At 36.0% G+C, this 19,503-nt stretch overlaps 1 protein-coding gene across 2 annotated transcripts in view; it reads left to right on the plus strand.

Moving 5' to 3' along the window:
• Positions 1-9,391, plus strand: part of DhpD (guanine deaminase) — a 68,535-nt gene extending 59,144 nt beyond the window's left edge. For both annotated transcript variants that reach the window (XM_083111050.1, XM_083111049.1), the window contains exon 10: positions 8,689-9,391. In XM_083111050.1, coding sequence (XP_082967176.1) covers positions 8,689-8,918 — 230 coding nt within the window. In that variant the 3' untranslated portion in view covers positions 8,919-9,391. The remainder of the gene's footprint in view (positions 1-8,688) is intronic.
• Positions 9,392-19,503: the final 10,112 nt, after the last annotated feature.

Below are 19,503 nucleotides of genomic sequence, written 5' to 3' on the forward strand. Positions count from 1 at the left end.
GCGATGCAGTAGGCTTTTCTTGGAACGGCCCTATTGTAACTTCCGATTTCTTCTACGGCACAGCACTGTTATCAATTGGTAAAGATGGCCGGAGTGCTCAGGAAGTCCATGCCATATAAGCAGCGAAGTGTTAGTCGTTTATGGTGCAAAGGACAAACAGCCACAGATATCCACAGGAAAATGGAGCCAGTGTATGGGTAAAAATGTCGTAAATACTACCATAAGAAATGCCATGTTCAGTGGCAAAGTCCTTCAGATGAACACGTCAATCAGCTTTCACCATTTCATCAACACGGGTAATGTTGTCCGCTCATTGTCCTCCACATTTTCCCGTCCATTTTCAAACTCCTTGCACCACCACTAGGGTGGGTCGAAAAAAATCGAATTTTCAAGTATCGAATTCTAATAGGGCTCAAACGTTGCATATTTGCATGCTAATCAACGGGAAAATATTGAAAAAAAATCATACGTTGGATCTTCAGTTCACGCAAAGGGCCTAAAGTTTTGAAAAAATTACAAAAAACACCAAATTTTACCTTTATGCTCAAAATATACAGGTAACGTTTTTTGACTTGTAATAGCGTCTAAGTACTTCATCTTAGTTGCCTGATGACAGAAAAATTATATTTAAAAACCATGCGCTACATTTTGAGCTTGCGCAAAAGGCCTAAAATTATAGAATTTAGGTGAAAAATTGTTTTTTTTTTACCGTTTTACAAAAAGTTTCCATATTCACCTAGTTCAAAATGTCAGAGAAAGTTGAAACTGGGCAGAAAGATTATGTCTCTTCTACATAGTCACCACCCAATGTTACTCATTTTCCCCACCGTTGCAAGCACTTGAGAATACAATCTTTGTAAAATGCTGGAGATTGGGTGTTTAGCCACGCCTCTGTCGCGGATATGACGTCATTGTCATCTTGAAAATACTTGCCCCGCAAACACTTCTTCATATTAGGGAAGAGGAAGAAATCCTAAGGTGCAATATGCAGGGAATATGGAGGATAAGGCAAAATATCATAGCCACACTCATGTGCTTTGACGAGAACACGACGGGATGCATGGGTAGGTGCTTTGTCATGCGGGATGAGCACACCTATAGACAGCATTCCTCGCCTGCAAATTTTAATTTTCTCACTCAATTTGGCCAGAAGGTCGCGTAATAGTCCCCAGTAATTGTGTGGCCTTTCGGAAGGTAATCTGTGAGGCTAACACTACGTTCATTCCAAAAACCAGAAAACATCACCTTTTTGGCAGACACGTTGCCTTTTTAGGAGGGGGGAATGACAATACTTCCACTGTTTTGAACTTTCTTTGCTTTCAGCAACAACACTATATGTTGGACACTCTTCACCATTTACAGCAAACATTTCCTCATGGATTTGTTTGGGAGCTTTGCCTTGCAGAAAGAGGAATTGGATCACGGCTCTGAATTCCAATTTGTGCATTGTCGTACCTTCATTCATTGAAACACTGGCACGGAAACCGTAATTACCGTATTTACGCGTGTATAATGCGCACTCTGGTTTTGGATGGGTAAAAGTGACAAAAGATTATATCTCATATATAATGCGCAGTACAATCCAGTTTCAAGAAATGGCTTTCTTAGTTGTAGGTCGTAAAGCTGTTGCTATGCTGATGAAGAGTGAATGACGTCATACCTATTCAATTGCTCATTCCTTCTTTTTCAAAATATATACTTTTTCTTTCCATGACTAATGTAACATTTATACGAGGCACATTCAGGGCCTTCCACATAGCAGTTAGCAGCCCAAGATTTCTTCCATTAAGGAATTTACACACTCCATGTATGTCATATTATTTGGCCAGTAATACATTTTAATTTTTATTACCTTTTTTCTTATGTTTTCTTTCATCCAAAGTACCATAAAAATCAGAATGTTTCTTCATTTTTTGATGAACTTATTTCAAGCGAATTTCACATTAGTGTCGTTATCTTGTATGGAATACTGTTTCCATATTCAGAAACTGCAGGATTCAAGCTTTACAACGATATATAACATGATAGGGTTCCGTAAATATGAAAAATCAATGCAAGTGTCCCAAAATCATGGAACGACCCTGTACGGTTTCATTTTGGCTGTCTGAATTATTTTGTGGATAATACGCACCATCGGGGGCAAAAATTTTGGAAAAAAAGTTTAAAAGACCTCAAAGAATTTAATTGTGAAAAGTACCACTTTTAAACATAAAGATATCCATAAATATACCTGGTCTTCTCCAGATGGTAAAACTCATAATCAGATATATCATATTCTCATTGATAAGAGAAGGCATACTAGTATAATTGAGGTGCTGACTGTGCCAGTGACCATTATTTAGTAATTGCTAAATTAAGAGAAAGACTCGCAGTGATAAATCATAAGCAACAAAATCTAAAAGTTCTAAAATTTAATACAGGGAAATTTGCTGATGAAAGAATTAAGAAAGATTATCAAATTAAACTGTCAAATAGATTTGATGTTTTGAAGGATTTAAATGATGATGAAAATATAAATGAAACAGATGTAAATAAGAATTGGGAGCACATACGTAATGCAATAGAATCAGCAGCTAAAGAAAGTATAGGATACCATAAACCAAGAAAAAGTAAGCCATGGTTTGATAATGAATGTCATAATCTAATAGAAATACGAAATCAGGCTAGACTTAGGTGGTTAAATAACTCTGATGATACAAATCTAAGCAATTATAATAGAATAAAGTGAGAAGTTAACCACACATTTAGAAGTAAGAAAAGAGATTACTTGAAAAACAAAATTAACGAAATTGTAATACACAGCAAAAACAAAAATATCAGAGATTTATATAAAGGTGTAAATGAATTTAGAAAGGGGTGGCAACCTAAAGTAAACTTGATAAAAGATAAAGACGGTGATTTTCTAGCTGACCCAAACAATATTCTAAATAGGTGGAAGAGCTACTTTAATGACCTTTTAAATGTCCATGTAGGAGATAAATCAGAAGTGAATAAAGTACACACAGCAGAACCTTTAGTTCCAGAGCCTAACTTGACTGAAGTTAAAGATGCTATTAAAAGGCTAAAGAATAACAAAGCACCTGGCATTGATTTAATACCAGCTGAGTTAATTAAATATGGTGGAAATTTGTTAATATGTCAAATCCATCCATAATTGTTCCTGTGTTTAAAAAAGGTGATAAAATGAACTGCAATAATTACAGTGGAATTTCTCTACTCTCGACAACATATAAAATATTATCTAACATTATTTTAACAAGACTAACCCCATATGCTAATGAAATTATAGGTGATTATCAAAGTGGATTTAAATGTAACAGATCAAATTTTTCACATCAGACAGACACTTGAAAAAAAGGGAAATGAGAATATAATCAAAATGTCCATCAGCTATTCATTGATTTAAAAAAAGCATATGATTCGGTCAAAAGAGATAAATTATATAATATATTAGTCGAGTTTGGAATACCTAAGAAGCTTGTTAGTATGATAAAAATATGCACCAGCGAAACAGAAAGTAAAATTCGTGTGGGTATTAATGTGTCTGACAAATTTACAATTCATGATGGGTTAAAACAAGGAGATGTATTATCTCCATTGCTCTTCAATTTTGCCTTAGAATATGCTGTTAGGAAGGTAAAAGAAACTAAAGAAGGACTAAAATTAAATGGTATTACTCAGTTGTTAGCATATGCAGATGATGTAGACTTATTAGGGGATGATATAAATACAATTAAGAATAATGCTAAAATATTTTTCAAAACTGCTAAAGAGATAGGTTTGGAAGTTAACAAAGAGAAAACTAAATATATGCTTACAGGCTGAAACCAAGTGTTACGTAATAATCAAAATCTAATTATTGATAACAACTCGTTTGAACCAGTTTCCAAATTCAAATACTTAGGAGTAATATTAACAAATGAAAACTATATTAAAGAGGAAATAAAAAGTAGGCTTAATTCAGGAATTGCATGTTACTTCTCTCTTCATAAACTTTTGTCTTCTCGTTTAATATCTAAGAAACTAAAAGTTAAAATATATAAAACAGTAATTTTGCCTGTAGTATTATATGGGTGTGAAACCTGGTCCCTTACATTGAAAGAGGAACATAAATTGAGAGTATTTGAAAATAAGATCCTTAGGAAAATATTTGGACCTAAAAGGGATGAGGAGACAGGTGAGTGGAGAAGGTTACATAATTTAGAACTACATAATTTGTATTCATGTCCAGATATTATTAGAATAATTAAATGAAGAAGACTTAGGTGGGCAGGCCATGTGGCATGAATGGGAGAGGAAAGAGGAGTTTACAGGATTCTTGTTGGGAAACCTGATGGTAAGACACCTGTAGGAAGGCCAAGACGAAGATGGAGAGACAACGTTCAGATGGACCTAAAGGAAATTGGTAGGGATGGAAAAGAGTATATAGATCTTGCTCAAGATAGGGAAAGATGGAAGGCCTATGTTGCTGCAGCCATGAACCTTCGGGTATAAGAAGGCTAGAGAGTGAGTTAGTTAGTTATTATACATGAGTCATATTTGGCACATAACATATACAAGGTTGTACCTATTCAATTACACAAGTTAGTGTTCCTACGTGAATTATTTCTATACCGATATGAAAATTTTTTGAACCCCCCTCATAAAGATGGCAATCTGATAGGAGACAAGGAAGGCATACTAAATAGATGGGCAGAGTGTTTTTGTGAACTGTTCAATGGAGAGAATGAGGATATTGGAAATAGTGAGGAAGAGAGAAGCTTGATGGTAGAAGAGGAAGATGAAAAGGATATGGAAATGGAGGACACAGACAAAGAATTGATCAAACCCTCTTTGAGAGAATATGCTAAAGAAGCAATTGGAGAACTAAGAAACAATAAAGCCCCAGGAAACAATAACATAAATGCTGAACTGCTGAAGGCAGGAGGGGGCATCATAGTGGACAAATTAGAAGAACTGTACAAACAAATATGGGAAGAAGAGAAAATGCCACAACAATGGGGAAGAGAGATCATATATGCCCAATACATAAAAGTAAAGATAAAATGCTATGTGAAAACTAAAAACAATATATTCCATTATGTAGATACCAGGCAGCAAAGACACTATTTGTCAGTGTGTGAAACACGATTTCTAGAAAAACATGATTCACTTTGTGGTTTGTAATTATTATTATTGTTATCATCATTATTATTATTATTTAATAGGATTGTAGTAAACACACTGTCATAATTAAATACTTTATAGGGCTTATGACATGATCTGGGAGGGGGCATTGGCATTGGGGAATGGACACCTCTGACTGGACCCCTCAAATTTTATTTCTGCATACGCTTCTGCTCAGTATATCACATCACGGTCAGAATAACTGCAATAAGCAAGCTTAATTGCAATTTTGGATTCCAAACATAAATAACACGCAATGGTTATCTCATTTATGACATTTAGTAAAATACTGCATATATTTGTAAAGCGGTAAAACTCCAATTTTTCACGAAAGTTCAAAAATTTTCGCCCTAATGCGCAAACTCAAAATGAAGGTGTGATTTTTAAAATATTTTTTCTATTATGATGCATCTAAAATGAAGTACTTAGACGCTATTATAAAGCCAAAAAACATTACCTGTATATTTTGAGCGTAAAGGTAAAGTTTGGTGTTTTTTGTCATTTTTTCCAAACTTTAGGCCCTTTGCACGAACTAAAGATCCAATGTATGATTTTTTCCGTTGCTTAGCTTGCAAATACGCAACTTTTGAGCCCTATTAGAAATCGATACTCAAAAAATCGATTTTTTTTGACCCACCCTAACCACCACTGTACACTTTGCACTGATAAACATTTGTCTCCATACACTGTCTCCATTTCCCTGTGGATATCTGTGGCTGTTTGTCCTTTGCACCATAAAAAACGAATAACACTTCGCTGCTCATATGGCATGGACTTCTGAGCACTCCGGCCATCTTTGCCAACTGATAACAGTGCTGTGCCGTAGAAGAAATCGGAAGTTACAATAGGGTCGTTTCAAGAAAAACCTACTGCATCGCTCGTATATCTTGCTTTTGTAATAACACTTATAACAAGCTAGAAAAAAAATAGGTGCAAAGACTTTTTGCCTCGTATATAATGAACATCTATTCTGCCATTGTCATTATTATCTGCCCTGAACCCATCCTCTTCATAATTATTGTCCTCTCCCTTAGATACCACATTTGAAAAGTCTCACAGATAATAATGAGGTAGCTACACCATGATCCGGTAAGCCATGTTTGGGTGACATATTTGGACATTGAACTGAGCCAAATACAGTAAGCGAATAGAGGCTACCAATATTTTACTCCAGATATTTCCTTGACTGATCTAAACTGATATTCAAGTTGAAAATATGTCCGTTAGAGGAACAACAATGAACAAAGGTTCACTTGCACTTTGAACCCGTTATTCCTTACAGATGTATCTACATAAAAACTGTACCCGTCAAAATGACGGGTGATCATATTTATAGTAGTAATCCATTGTTGTTTCTTTCAGAGCAAGTGTAGAGCATTAATATTTGTTAAAAGTCACAGAACATGGAAGCCATGGAGTAAACTTAAAATTGTAAAAGAAAAAGTAAAGTGCTCCCCTGTGCTTTGCACCACACCATGAAGGCGTATAGGGGGTGTAGAGTTATGGCTAAACACATTCTTGATCACGGCCGAAGGTGGGAGTGATGTGATCAGCACCACGATCCTGGCCCCCTTTACACCCCAGTTTCCTCCAGGTACACACTTTATAAGACACTGGATGGGCGCTGGAGTCACTTGAACAGGTGGAAAAAATCCCAGTTCTCCCCACCAGGGATGAAACCTGGATCTCTTGCATGGTAGTCAGACACCCTAATGACTAAGCTACTGCGGCTCTCTTGTAAAAATTATAATATAAATTAAGGATGGGCCAATATGAAATTTTGGCCCATAATGACCGATAAAGTACCAATATTCTACTGATCCGATATAAAATTAGAAATGGTCCTTGAAGAACCTGAAAGGTTTATTGACCTCCTAAATAAATGTGTGTTTCAAGGTAATAAATGTGTGTCTCAAGGTGAATGTGGTGCAAAAGAAATTACATATTTAAACATTTACTTTTTTAGAAAGTAGGGCATGGAGATTATCCATAAAAATTACAACGAAATGGCAGAATTTTGCACTAAGTTATCAGATATTTATCGATATATCAGATCAGTAAAATAATCGGTAATTTTACCAATAAACCAATATGCCTATATCGGCTGATACCGATAGAGTACCAATTAATCGGTCCCATCCCTAATATAAATAGTGGTCACCCTTCAAAATGACAGGTCCATCCTCGTAGTGTTAAATTTGGTTTAACATATTGTGGGTACTGAAATTAGAAACCCTGTTAATTTATGAGGTTTTTCATGAAAGAGATAAATATGGACCAAAAGGGTTAATTAAAAAAAAAATTGAACTGGGACAGCTTCGCATGTCAATAGTTAACAGCTGTAAATAATATTCCACAAATGTGAGATTTTAAACTCTTCATGTGCAGTATTATTATGCTATATTTGACACACTTGTAGGTCTTCAGAGAGAAATGTACTAATGAACGATGAATAAGATGCCCCTATAATAATGCAGTTTTAGTTTTGATCATTATGGTCTGTTAATCTTTTGCATGTTATGTGATACCTGTCATAACATATGTGGAGTTAAGACCATTTATCATCAGGGAAATAGCATTCGTCAGGTTTTTGATCTCACAGAGTTTATCTTTGTAGTAGAGCTAGACAGATATTATTTTGCCAATGCTGATATATCACCAATACCAATTATATACTGATCTGATACAAAATTACAAATTAGCTTTCTGTTCGGAACACACACAAGATGTACTATGTAGAAATTTTGAGCTAAAAATGCATGCTCAAGCAGGACTTGGAAGCTGGGTCTCTGGTGCACCATGCTGTTGCTCTAGGAACTGAGCTACCGAGCAAGTCCTGTTTGCATCCGATTTTTCACACCTGGTGTTTTACCTGGGTGTATTTGTCAGGTGAAACTAGGGTTTGCATGCAAGCTGTGATGGATCAATGGCATGATGTGCCACAGATCAAGGTTCGAATCCTGCATTTATAGCTGAAAGTCCTGCATAAAATTACAGATTATCCATGAGGAACCTGAATGGACCATTGACCCCCTTATTGTAGTGCATGTAACAAATTGATTGCATTAGATAATACTTGGAAAAAAAGGAACTTATGAATTGTACCTTTACATTTAAAAAAAAAATACAGGTTATAGAAATATTGGTAAAAATGCTCTATAATTTTACTGATAAACCAATATGCGTAAATTGGTCTACAGCAATATCTGTCCCATTTCTATTTTGTGAGCTTTGTTTACTCAGATTTACCTGCCTCTGTGGTGGAGTGGTTAGCACAGCATGCTACAATGCCATGGGGTCCCAGGTTTGAAGCTTTGTGAGTGTCTCTTCATCAATTTCACCTTATCATCACTTACCTTCATCTTTGCGATTAACCAAAACAAGCAGGAAAGCAAAGTAAAATAAACCAAATCCATCAATCAATCGTTTACTAAAATTCGAGCATGCTGGAACTCTAAGACACTGTGTTTTAAGTTTATGATTATAATTATTAATAATAATCACATAGTGATTTCTTTTCAGCTCTTGCTCTAGAAGATACCGTTGGAAACTTTGAGGTAGGAAAGGATTTTGATGCTCTACTCATCAACTTGAAAGGAGACGACTCATCAGTTGACTTGGTGCAAGATTACAAAATTGAAGACTTGGTACAAAAATTCATCTATCTTGGTGATGACAGAAATATTTCTAGTGTTTTTGTTGCAGGAAGGGAAGTAAAAGGGCAATTAGTAGCAAATAAGGGAGATCGATGAAAGTAATGTTTACTATAAGTGCCATATTTGATTAACATAAATGGTAATTGAAATATTCAGTCATCTAATGCATTATAATTGTTCCCGAAACCAAGAGTACCTTTTGCAATATTCCCAGCTGAATACTATGTTTTCGTATGTTCATCTGCAATAACTTTCCAGGAAAGCTGATTGAAGTTTGATGTATGAGAATTTTAAATACAGTACAAGATTTGTGCAAACATATTATTATTGTTGATAATTCACACCACTTGGCATCCCAATACGTTGCTTTGCCACGTGATTCATTAACATGTATGGAACACAGTAATGTAATCAACTCACTTCCGATGAAAATGGAGATACAACGAAACAACATTCAGCTGGCAATATACAAGGTTAAGTCATTAAATAACAAGTTTTATTCTTCTAAACTTCATGGAGATTCAGAATGATTTCTTAGCAACATGTCATCAAGGTGTCATGACGATCGAGCAGTATGTGCGTGCGCAGTAGCTTGTACAACATGGCTGCTCCGCTGTTGGTTGCACCGTAGAAGAGCAACGGAGTATTAATTGTTTTTGTGGTCAGAGGAAATAGCACTACCTGAAATCTACAGCAGAACGAAGGTTCAGTACAGAGACAATTGTTTAAGTCACGGGAGTGTGTGCTAAATTAACGAATTGGCTGGTCGATCTGTTGTTTCACTGCCTCAGTTGCCATGCAAACTGGCCTCCTACTCCAGTGTTCATCACTGACATTTTGTTTTCCGTCTTTAAATCTTTCCACCCATACACTCTCCCCTGACTTAAACAATTGTTTCCGTACTGAACCTTCATTCTGTTGTAGATTTCAGAAGGTTTCACTTCCTCTGACCACAAAAAATGAATAACGCTCCGTTGCTCTTCTACGGTGCAAGTCAACAGTGGAGTAGCCATGTTGTACGAGCTACTGCGGAGGCACATACTGCTCGATCTTCACGACACTTTTATGGCATGTTGCTAAGGAACCATTTTCAGTCCCGAAATACAAATGTTTGTTGTGCATAAATCTCCATGAAGTTTAAAATAAAATTCCTCTTTTTAATGACTTTCCCTCGTACAAATATTTTACATTGCTTCCTGCAAAGTTGATCATTGTTTGGGTCTGGTAAATGTACATTGCTTAAACATAATCTGTGCTATGACTAGATGCTTTACTAGAATTTTTTTTGTGTTGTAGTAGGTTGGATGCGTATGGCTGTTTTATTTCTATTACACTATATATTAGTAGCGGGACCAGTGGTTATATCATTTATCAGTATTATCCAATAATATGGCATATCAGTTTGTCAGTAAATTGCCAATACTGACCTTATAACTAATGTATTCAGGGTATGGTGATGCAATTTTGTTATTTTTATTCTTGTGAAAATAAAAACTGAATTGGTGTATAAAGTTTTTGTAAAATAAATTTCTGAATATCCAGCTTCTCCTTTTTCTAAGATATAATCCTCCAGTTACCTGAATATATAAAATTCAGCTTATCAAATAAATATTTACTACATCGTATTGAATCAGTAATCTTTTGCTTATTGTTATTGGTAAATTTAATATTAGCACTTCCATTGTATTTTTTTCTATGTGAATGAGTGTGTGTGTGTGCGTGCTCACCTCCATGGTGGAGTGGTTAGCACAGCATGTTATGATGCCAGGGGTCCCAGGTTCAAGTCCTGGTCTGGCCACGAGTTCTTTGTTAGTGTCCCTTCAATTTCACCATATCATCATTCATCCTCATTGTCAAGATTAGTCAAAAATGGCAGAAAAGTGACACTAAATAACAAAAATATATTTGTTATTATATAAGTGTTATATATATTATATATATATATAAGTGTGCATGCACACATGCAATCTAATAAAAATATTATCTTGCACCTAGAGTTGCAAAAAAAGCCGGCTTTTTTGAATGGATGTTTTTTTTTAGGGAAAAAAATTGGAAATTTTGGCTTTTTACCCATTACAGTTAACCTATTTCACTTGAAGTTACTGTTATGAGTTTACAGGTTTGTAGTGACATGTTTTGCAACTAGCTAAAAAAATTACATGATGTAGCAGCCAATCACAGTAGACACATATTGCATAGTGGTTGAGATACAATTTTAACCCTAGCTTACGGAAAGGGGGGCACCCTAGCTTACGGAAAGGGGGGCAGGGGCCTTGCAGTCCCATCACCTCTAATTTTTTTTAGTTTTTTCAACTGTTTGAATATAAATATCATTGTTCCCTACGGTGTTCCCAATATTTCTGTATTACTTTTGTTCATAAAAACTTAAATGTAATGCAATTAGGAGGCAAAATTCACTTGGTGGGTCTATCAGGTGCCATCTTTGAATGAGTCTCATTTGAGACACTCATGCCAGTGACAGTGTACAATTGGTTGGTAATGATGGTAATTATTATATTTAATAAATAACTGCACATATATATTCAGAAAAGATTTAATAATGAAACACTTTCTTGAATTTTAATGATGAAGAAAAAGTGTGGGCCCCGGTATGCAAGTTTCTTGTACGGCATGGGTAAGGTAGGGTTAAAACTACATGTGTAGTTCTGATGAGCACGTCTGATCATGAAATGGACTTAAAACAAGCTTTTACATGTTTGTGTCTCAATTTAAATGTTGATGTCATAAAATATGAAACAAATGTTAATATCAAAATATTCGATGTTTCGGGACAATTAAAAATCTTTACTGTTCACAACACATATGCAGAAGTATATGTATTACGTGAATGTGTGTATCCTGTCTAACAGAGCTTTGAGACGGAAGCCACGTGCGGCTCTTGGAAACCAACTCTTAGATGTAAAAGCATAAAATCAAAATTTGTTATTTACTTACGTACACGTAAAAACCTATATCCTTTCTAAATGATGAAGCTTTGTGGATTTCCATAAAGCACACTTCTTGACCTGAAGAAGGGGGCAGTTGCCACCGAAACGTTGTCTTAGACAAGTATATACTCACTGTTAGTTAAGTAAATAACAAATTTTGATTTTATGCTTATATATGATAGTGAGTAAGTCGCACACATCCAAAATATGAATACTTAGATGTAAATGAAACCTTTCGAATCGAATCAACATAAGCTGCAAGTGTCGCTTGTCACTTGGCCTATGCAGTTTTCTCTGAACTTTCAGACCGAAGCAACAAGTGACATGCTTTTTAAGCTTTTGAAGTGAAGTGCGACAACGAGCTAAACATGTCATTTGCATGTTGCTCTGACTGGTGGGCATCGTGCCACTTTGTTATTATTTACTTCAATATATGGTTTTGTTTTGCTTTATACTGAAGGAGAATGTATCACTTGTCATCTGTGACTTCAGTCTGAAAGCTCCTCCACAATGGTGTGCATCATGTCGCCTCGGTCTTGTTTGTGCATGCATGGTGGATGCTTGCTTAGACTGAAGTGACCTTTGTCACTTCAATGTGATGACCCCCCCCCCCCCCCCCAAGTCATGTGTTGCTTCGGTCTGAATGTTCTCTATCGTTAGCTACTTCATCAGAGATTAAGATTTAATTTAACCTGTAAATCACGGAGAACAAATTGATACTGTTGTTGGAAAAAGGCCGACTTTTTTTATAGAAGGTTCCTTTTGTAATCATGAATGGGGCTCTGGAGTGAAAGTTGTCTTGTAATAAGAAGGGGTCTGAGGTTCAGTCCTCAATGGAGGCAGAGTGCTTCGGATCTAATTTCAAACTGTAAGTCCAGTCCAGATTCCTTAAATAGATTTTTTTAAGCCATTTGCGGCCAATCTTTGCTTCAGTTTTAGTGCCAGTGTTTTTCAAGTCAGGCATGAAAAAAGGTCCGTTGCACCCAGGGGTTGACGACTAATTTAAACATAAATCTATACTTAATTGAACTGTGATTATACCATAGTTGATATATTAATTAAGGGTCCATATTTATTTCCATATAAACTTTAAAGATCAGAAAAGTATTTGAGTGAAATTTTTGGGTTCAGGGCATCAAACAGCCAAAATACATCACTAGTTGCTAGGTGACCAGGTTTAGTGGCCATTTAACCAAATTGCTCCGTGGCTGTGCAGTGTAAGGTGCTGTGCTTTGGACTTCAACTGTACTGTGGGACGGCATGGGTTCGAGTCTCGGGGTTTTCAGCCTGTGTATAGGACCGGTGGCAACCCACCATCGTGAGGAAATTGGGGAGCTACGAGTAGCATAACCCAGTCATAAAAATCTCCTATAATGGCTGGGGGTACGACGTGCTGACCCAACCACCTAATTATTGGTTGAAGATATCCATACACCTTGGTAGGATTGTGGGAGGGAGACTGGCAGTTGGGACTTAGGTCCAGGTCCTTACGGGCTGTAGCGTCACGGGTTATTAACCAAATTCTACATGATGTACTGGAAACCCAGAATACAAATATGTTTTGCTGAACACAAAATTTACTGTAAAGAATTTGATTCTAGATTTTGAAAAGGTACAGCAGTATTTTCTTTTTGTTTTGCTTCATGTACATGTTCGTATAACAAATTCAAACATTGAAAATTATATACAATTAGTTTCTATTAAAAACACATACAAAACTACTCTAGTTATGTGAATATGTTCTTACTACAGAGATATATCTAATAAGCCTACCGAAATATGAAGATGACACTCAGAAAGAACCGCCCATTCCAAAAAGTCAGCTTTTTTGAAAACTCTATGTCTAGCTATGAATTTCACATTGTAAATTGTATTTTATATGTAGAAATGAGTGTCTATTTTTACAGTAGGGAGATAAATGTAAACTGTGGAACAGGAAAAATTCTGCCAACTCCTGTATTTTCATTGATTTGAGACACTTTTGTGAAAAAAGCCAAAGAAAGCCCAACCAAAAAAGAGAAACCAATAAGTTGCTGACCAAGGCAGTTTATTAAGGTAAAAACACTTAACACGTAACGTTTCGACCCTGTATCAGGGTCTTCCTCAGACGAAGAACTAAACTAAAATGATGAAATAAACTACACACATAAAGATTACATACACATAGCAGGGTCACAAGCCACACAACAACAAATCAAGTTGACAGTCCTTATCTAGGAAGATTTCTACAAAGGAATTAAACATATCACCTCCTGACAGTTGTTGACTAATGGGTCTACTACACTGACAGGTGATTGGCAGGTCAAGATCAGCAAGAGTCTAAGAACCACCTGCTCACCACTCCCCCACCCCTCCTGCCTTTCTGGTTATGGGTGAATACCTCCTCCTCTGGTCGTCTTCTTTTCTCTTCTTTCTTCCTTCTTCATACTTCTTTTTTCTTCATTCCTTTTCTTCATCCTTTCAACTTTCTCTAACACACTCTTCCATTCCTTGTTTATCTTGAGCCCTCCATTCCAATTCATGATGTCTTCTCCTTTCTTTTCTATTTCTTTGGCCTCCTTCCATTTTCTCACTAGTTCTCTCTTCTCTTTTCCTATTCGCCTAGCCGAATCCCATTCAACTTCATGTCCTGTCCTGTCCTGGAATGAAGAAAAAAGAAGTATGAAGAAGGAAGAAAGAAGAGAAAAGAAGACGACCAGAGGAGGAGGTATTCACCCATAACCAGAATGGCAGGAGGGGTGGGGGAGTGGTGAGCAGGTGGTTCTTAGACTCTTGCTGATCTTGACCTGCCAATCACCTGTCAGTGTAGTAGACCCATTAGTCAACAACTGTCAGGAGGTGATATGTTTAATTCCTTTGTAGAAATCTTCCTAGATAAGGACTGTCAACTTGATTTGTTGTTGTGTGGCTTGTGACCCTGCTATGTGTATGTAATCTTTCTGTGTGTAGTTTATTTCATCATTTTAGTTTAGTTCTTCGTCTGAGGAAGACCCTGATACAGGGTCGAAACGTTACGTGTTAAGTGTTTTTACCTTAATAAACTGCCTTGGTCAGCAACTTATTGGTTTCAATATGGAAACAAGGCTTAATTATATTACAAAAAAGAGAGTTTTCCCCTCCAAAAAAGCAGGTTTTTTTTTCAACCACTTCCAACTCTACCTCACCAAAGTAATGTTGTGATTATTTTCTACCACACTAATGCAGGCAGGGTTCCCATTTTGCCAATCCAAATTCCCTCACTTTCCAAGTATTTCCAAACAACTTTCAAGACCCTTTATAATGCTCACATAAAACTGCTGTCTTCAATTTTCCCTGCAAATCAAATGAATGAGGTTTATTCAACATTGTTGAAATTAGGTAAGGAATATAAAATTGTTGTTATACAAATTATCTGTAATCAAGAAGTTGATTATTCAGTACAAAACTCTTCCAGTTTCCAGGTCAGTAATGTCATATTTTGGAATTAGAAAAATAATTTTACATGGTGTAGCAGTCAAAGAGACATAATTTTTTATTTCTTCTACGAAGTGTCCAAGTCACACAACCAAGACTGAACGTATGTGTAACTTTTGTACAAAAAGTGATAGACATGAATCTTACATACAGTATTATATTTGTCAATGTGGATATTTTTTAAACATTAAACTAGAAAATTGTGCTATACATGAACATTTAGTATGGGAAAAAAGTTACTAAGGTGTAAAAAGGTTTTTGTAGTTTTTGTATGAAGTAGGAACAAACATGAATAAAATACAGTTGTGGGGTCGATTGCAAAAAAAATTGATGTGTATTGATAGTCTGTGGATATTTACCGAACTGATAAAAGAAAGATAAATTTTTAAGCATTTTACACATTGCAGACGATTTATGGGATTAATTAAGAAATATTCATAAAAAACATTTTTTTAAAATTACGAGGTGTACTGGCAAATTGGTTCTGTCAGAAGGCAGTACCAGGTGTGCCCCACATCTGGCTATGTTATTGAATCAGTGTCCAGATTAGAGTTCTGCAATGAGCGTTTTTCGCTTTAGCGGCAAATAGTTTGCACGGGCAATGCTAGATGGCACACAAAGTTGATAGTTCAATTGAATGTTATAACTGCATTTTATTATTTTGCAGAATATTATTATCCTTTTCAGTAAGTGAACAATGATGTACACATACTTCTTGCACTGTGATATGATATTTGTAATTGCTTAGGCAGGTCTGTCAGCATGTGTATCCATTTTACGTTCCGGTCTGTAGATACTGCATACATTCATATGTGCTGCATTTGAGTCTTGCATAATAATATACGGAATTATTATTTAGAATTGTAATTGCATAGTGGTTTCCTTCCATGTATGGGTTTTAGGTTGATCGAGCGTAGCACACTTGAGCATGGGAGATTCAAACGAGTTTGAGTGAGCAAAAGTGGTCCGATGCAGTACTCTAGTCCAGATGAAAGAAAATATTTGATATTATTCATACAAAAATATAGATAGGTTAGTTTTTTGTATAATACATTTTAAATATTTTCTTTCATTTGAACGCTGATTGAACAACAGCCAGATGTCTGGCACACCTTGTACTGCTCTATAACAAACCAATGTTGCCAGTACACCTCAATTACAAAACATACATCACGAATATGCTATAAATAACCAAATAAATCATCTGTAATGTATCAAAAATTTATCATTCTTTCATTAATTCGGTAAATACCCAACGAGACCATCTACACACATTGAACACTTTTTGAAGTGACTCCACAGCTGTCTTTTATCCGGGTTTGTTTTCGCTTCATACAAAAACGTTTCTACACCATAGTAAATTTTCCCCCATACTGAACATCAAAATACAGCATGAATTTCTAGCTTAATGTTTAAAAAAACACATGGGACAAAATTAATACCCAGTGTATCTATCGCTTTTTGTACAAACATTACCTCAACTCAAAATCTCAGTTGCGTGACTTTTTGATACCCTTTAGTTTCTAATTTGTTTTTGCCATATGTGTGTTTATGTATGGGCCTACCCAATGACATAGTGGCAACTCTGTTGTCTTGTAATCAATGGGTTCCAGTTTTAATCCTCAGTGGATACATAATGCATACAGATTCGGAATCCATTTTAAAACTGTCAGCCCAATTCTGATTACACTATCTGAGCATAAAATTAACTCTTTCGCTGCGGTCGTCGCATTTATGCACAGCACGCCAGGTGCCTTGCTCTGCGGAAGTCGCATTAGTAGCCTTCAGACATCTGTAGATACTATTTGGAACTATTTGAACTTGTACGTTTGTTTATATCCGTATGATGTCGCTAATTACGCCTCCGTTTAGAATAAGAGCATTGAGTGCTCTGACATGTCAGTTTCAAATGCATGTTCGAATGTAAACAACATGGCTTCGTCAAGTCGTCAACACTTGTCTGATAATGATGTTACTCAACTGTTGAATCAGAAAGTGAATTAAATTGTGACGATAATAGCGACAGTTTTTATGAGACTTCAAGTGGTGACAGTGATTGTGTAGTGTCTGATGAAGAATTTGTACCGCCGTCCGTAACATCATGGAGCAGAGTGCAAAGCAGCATTGATCTAGGTGCGGGAAGTTCGACACAGGCAAGTGCTAAGTTACTTGGTGACAGTACAGTATTTAGCACACCATTTTCTTGTTTTATCAAATATTTCCCCCGCTCAGTATTTGAACACACAGGAGAACAAACTGAAGTTTTCACCACCCAGTATCTTGATACTATTTACGAATTTCCACGCCGCTCCACCACTCTGCGTCATCCCGTGTTTTGAGAAATACTATACCATCAGGGACTACAGAATGGTTTGCCAGTGCAAGGAATGACTTTTGTAATTTCTCTATAACATATTTTGCAATGTAATTTTTTAAAATTATTCTTTCTAAATTTTTTTTTCTTCAAAATTTCAAAATATCATACCACCAGGGCCTACAGACTGGTTTTCCAGTGCAAGGAATGAATTTCGTAAGTTCTCTCTCATATATAACGCAATGTAATTGTGAAAACTATTTGTTTATAAAAAAAATATATTTTCAAATTTAATTACGCAGCCAAGGGATATTGTGTGCCAGAGAATTCCGCAGCGAAAGAGTTAATTCAAAACAAACTTTCACGTTTGTGCCATTGATATCACAAATAATGAGGCAAATGTTAATATTAAACTATTACATGTTTCAAGACAATTAAAAACTTTACTATTCATATGCGTTGATACCCCATTTAATACTCAAGGGAGATTTAGATCCCAAATTAACTTATAATTGTGAGTACTGTTGTTGGAAAAAAATGACCACATACCGGGTGGCCAGAATTAAAGTTGCCCAACTTTAGCCTGTTTGAGGCATCGTAGAAGTCTGAAATTTGGTGAATCCACTATGCAGACCATGGCGATAAAAAAAAATAGTTTTATTTTCTGCCACCAGGTTGAAATGTGGCACTGCACTTCCATGATGGGGTTGTACAAATAATCACATTAAGTGATTTAGCTGAGTTATTAATTAGAAAGACATTTGTTAGTGGCTGGAAGTTGCGAGAAAATAATCTCTCGTTTATTGCAAGGTAAAGGCAAATCCATAACGAATTGGGGCAGTTTACGTCATTTTTACAACCCATTATGGAAGTACAGTGCCACATTTCAACCTGGTGGCAGAAAATACAACTATTTTTTTTATCGCCATCCTCTTCCCCATGGTCTGCATAGTGGATTCACCAAATTTCAGATGTCTACGATGCCTCAAACAGGCTACAGAGGGCCCTGAATTGGGTAACTTTAATTCTGGCCACCCGGTATATTTAAAAGAATGAGCCTCCCTGATGGCATACAATAATGATGTCACCTTGTAATCAAGGGGTTCAAGATTCAATTCTCAATGGAGGCACAGTGGTTCAGGTGCCATTTTAAGCTGTAGGTCTAATCCTAATTAGAAGTTACTGCCTCACTTTTAGGATCAGTGAGCACTAGGACAGTGTTTCACAACTGCCAAGTTACGGCCCAGTACCAGGCCGTGAGAGTTTATTAGATTGGTTGCCAACTATTTGAAACCTGATTTTATATTTGTCAACAAGACTAGACATATACCATATGCCATAATTTATTTATTAATAGTACTTCATTTCAAAGGTGCATATTAATGTATAAAGTTTAAAAAATTAGAAAGAGGTAAATTTTTTTAGCAATTTTATAAAACCACAATGGTTGACAACCGCACTAGGTGGGCAAAATACTTCAAGAATTTCTACATGACCAGGTTTACAAGAAATTGTCAAACTGTACATGATGCACTTGAAAGCCAGAATACAAATATGTTAAATACAAATGTAAAGGGGTTTGATACTAGCTTTTCAATTTTTGTTAATAGGACTTCCGATGGCTACTGGTAACGTCATCGCCTTGTAATCATGGGGTCCCGGATCCGATACCTGGTGGTTTGGATCCCACTTTAAACTGTAGGTCCAGTCCTGATTAGCCTTTCTGTTCATAAAGTGGACTTAAACCAAAACTCAAATAAAAATCTATTTTACATATAGTTAAAGAAAAAACTGTACCATGGAGGGTACATTTGTTAAGTGTGTTAAAAAATGTAGCAATATATATATTTTTTGCTATATGTACCCCATTCATATGCCAAATTAAAACATTTAAAATTATATTATACTATCAGATTCTATTTACAAAATATACACAAAACTATTCTAGCAATGTGAGTGTTTAATA

The sequence above is a fragment of the Lepisma saccharinum genome, chromosome 24 (genome assembly GCF_977018435.1).
Source record: "Lepisma saccharinum chromosome 24, izLepSacc3.1, whole genome shotgun sequence".
Classification (NCBI taxonomy): domain Eukaryota; kingdom Metazoa; phylum Arthropoda; class Insecta; order Zygentoma; family Lepismatidae; genus Lepisma; species Lepisma saccharinum.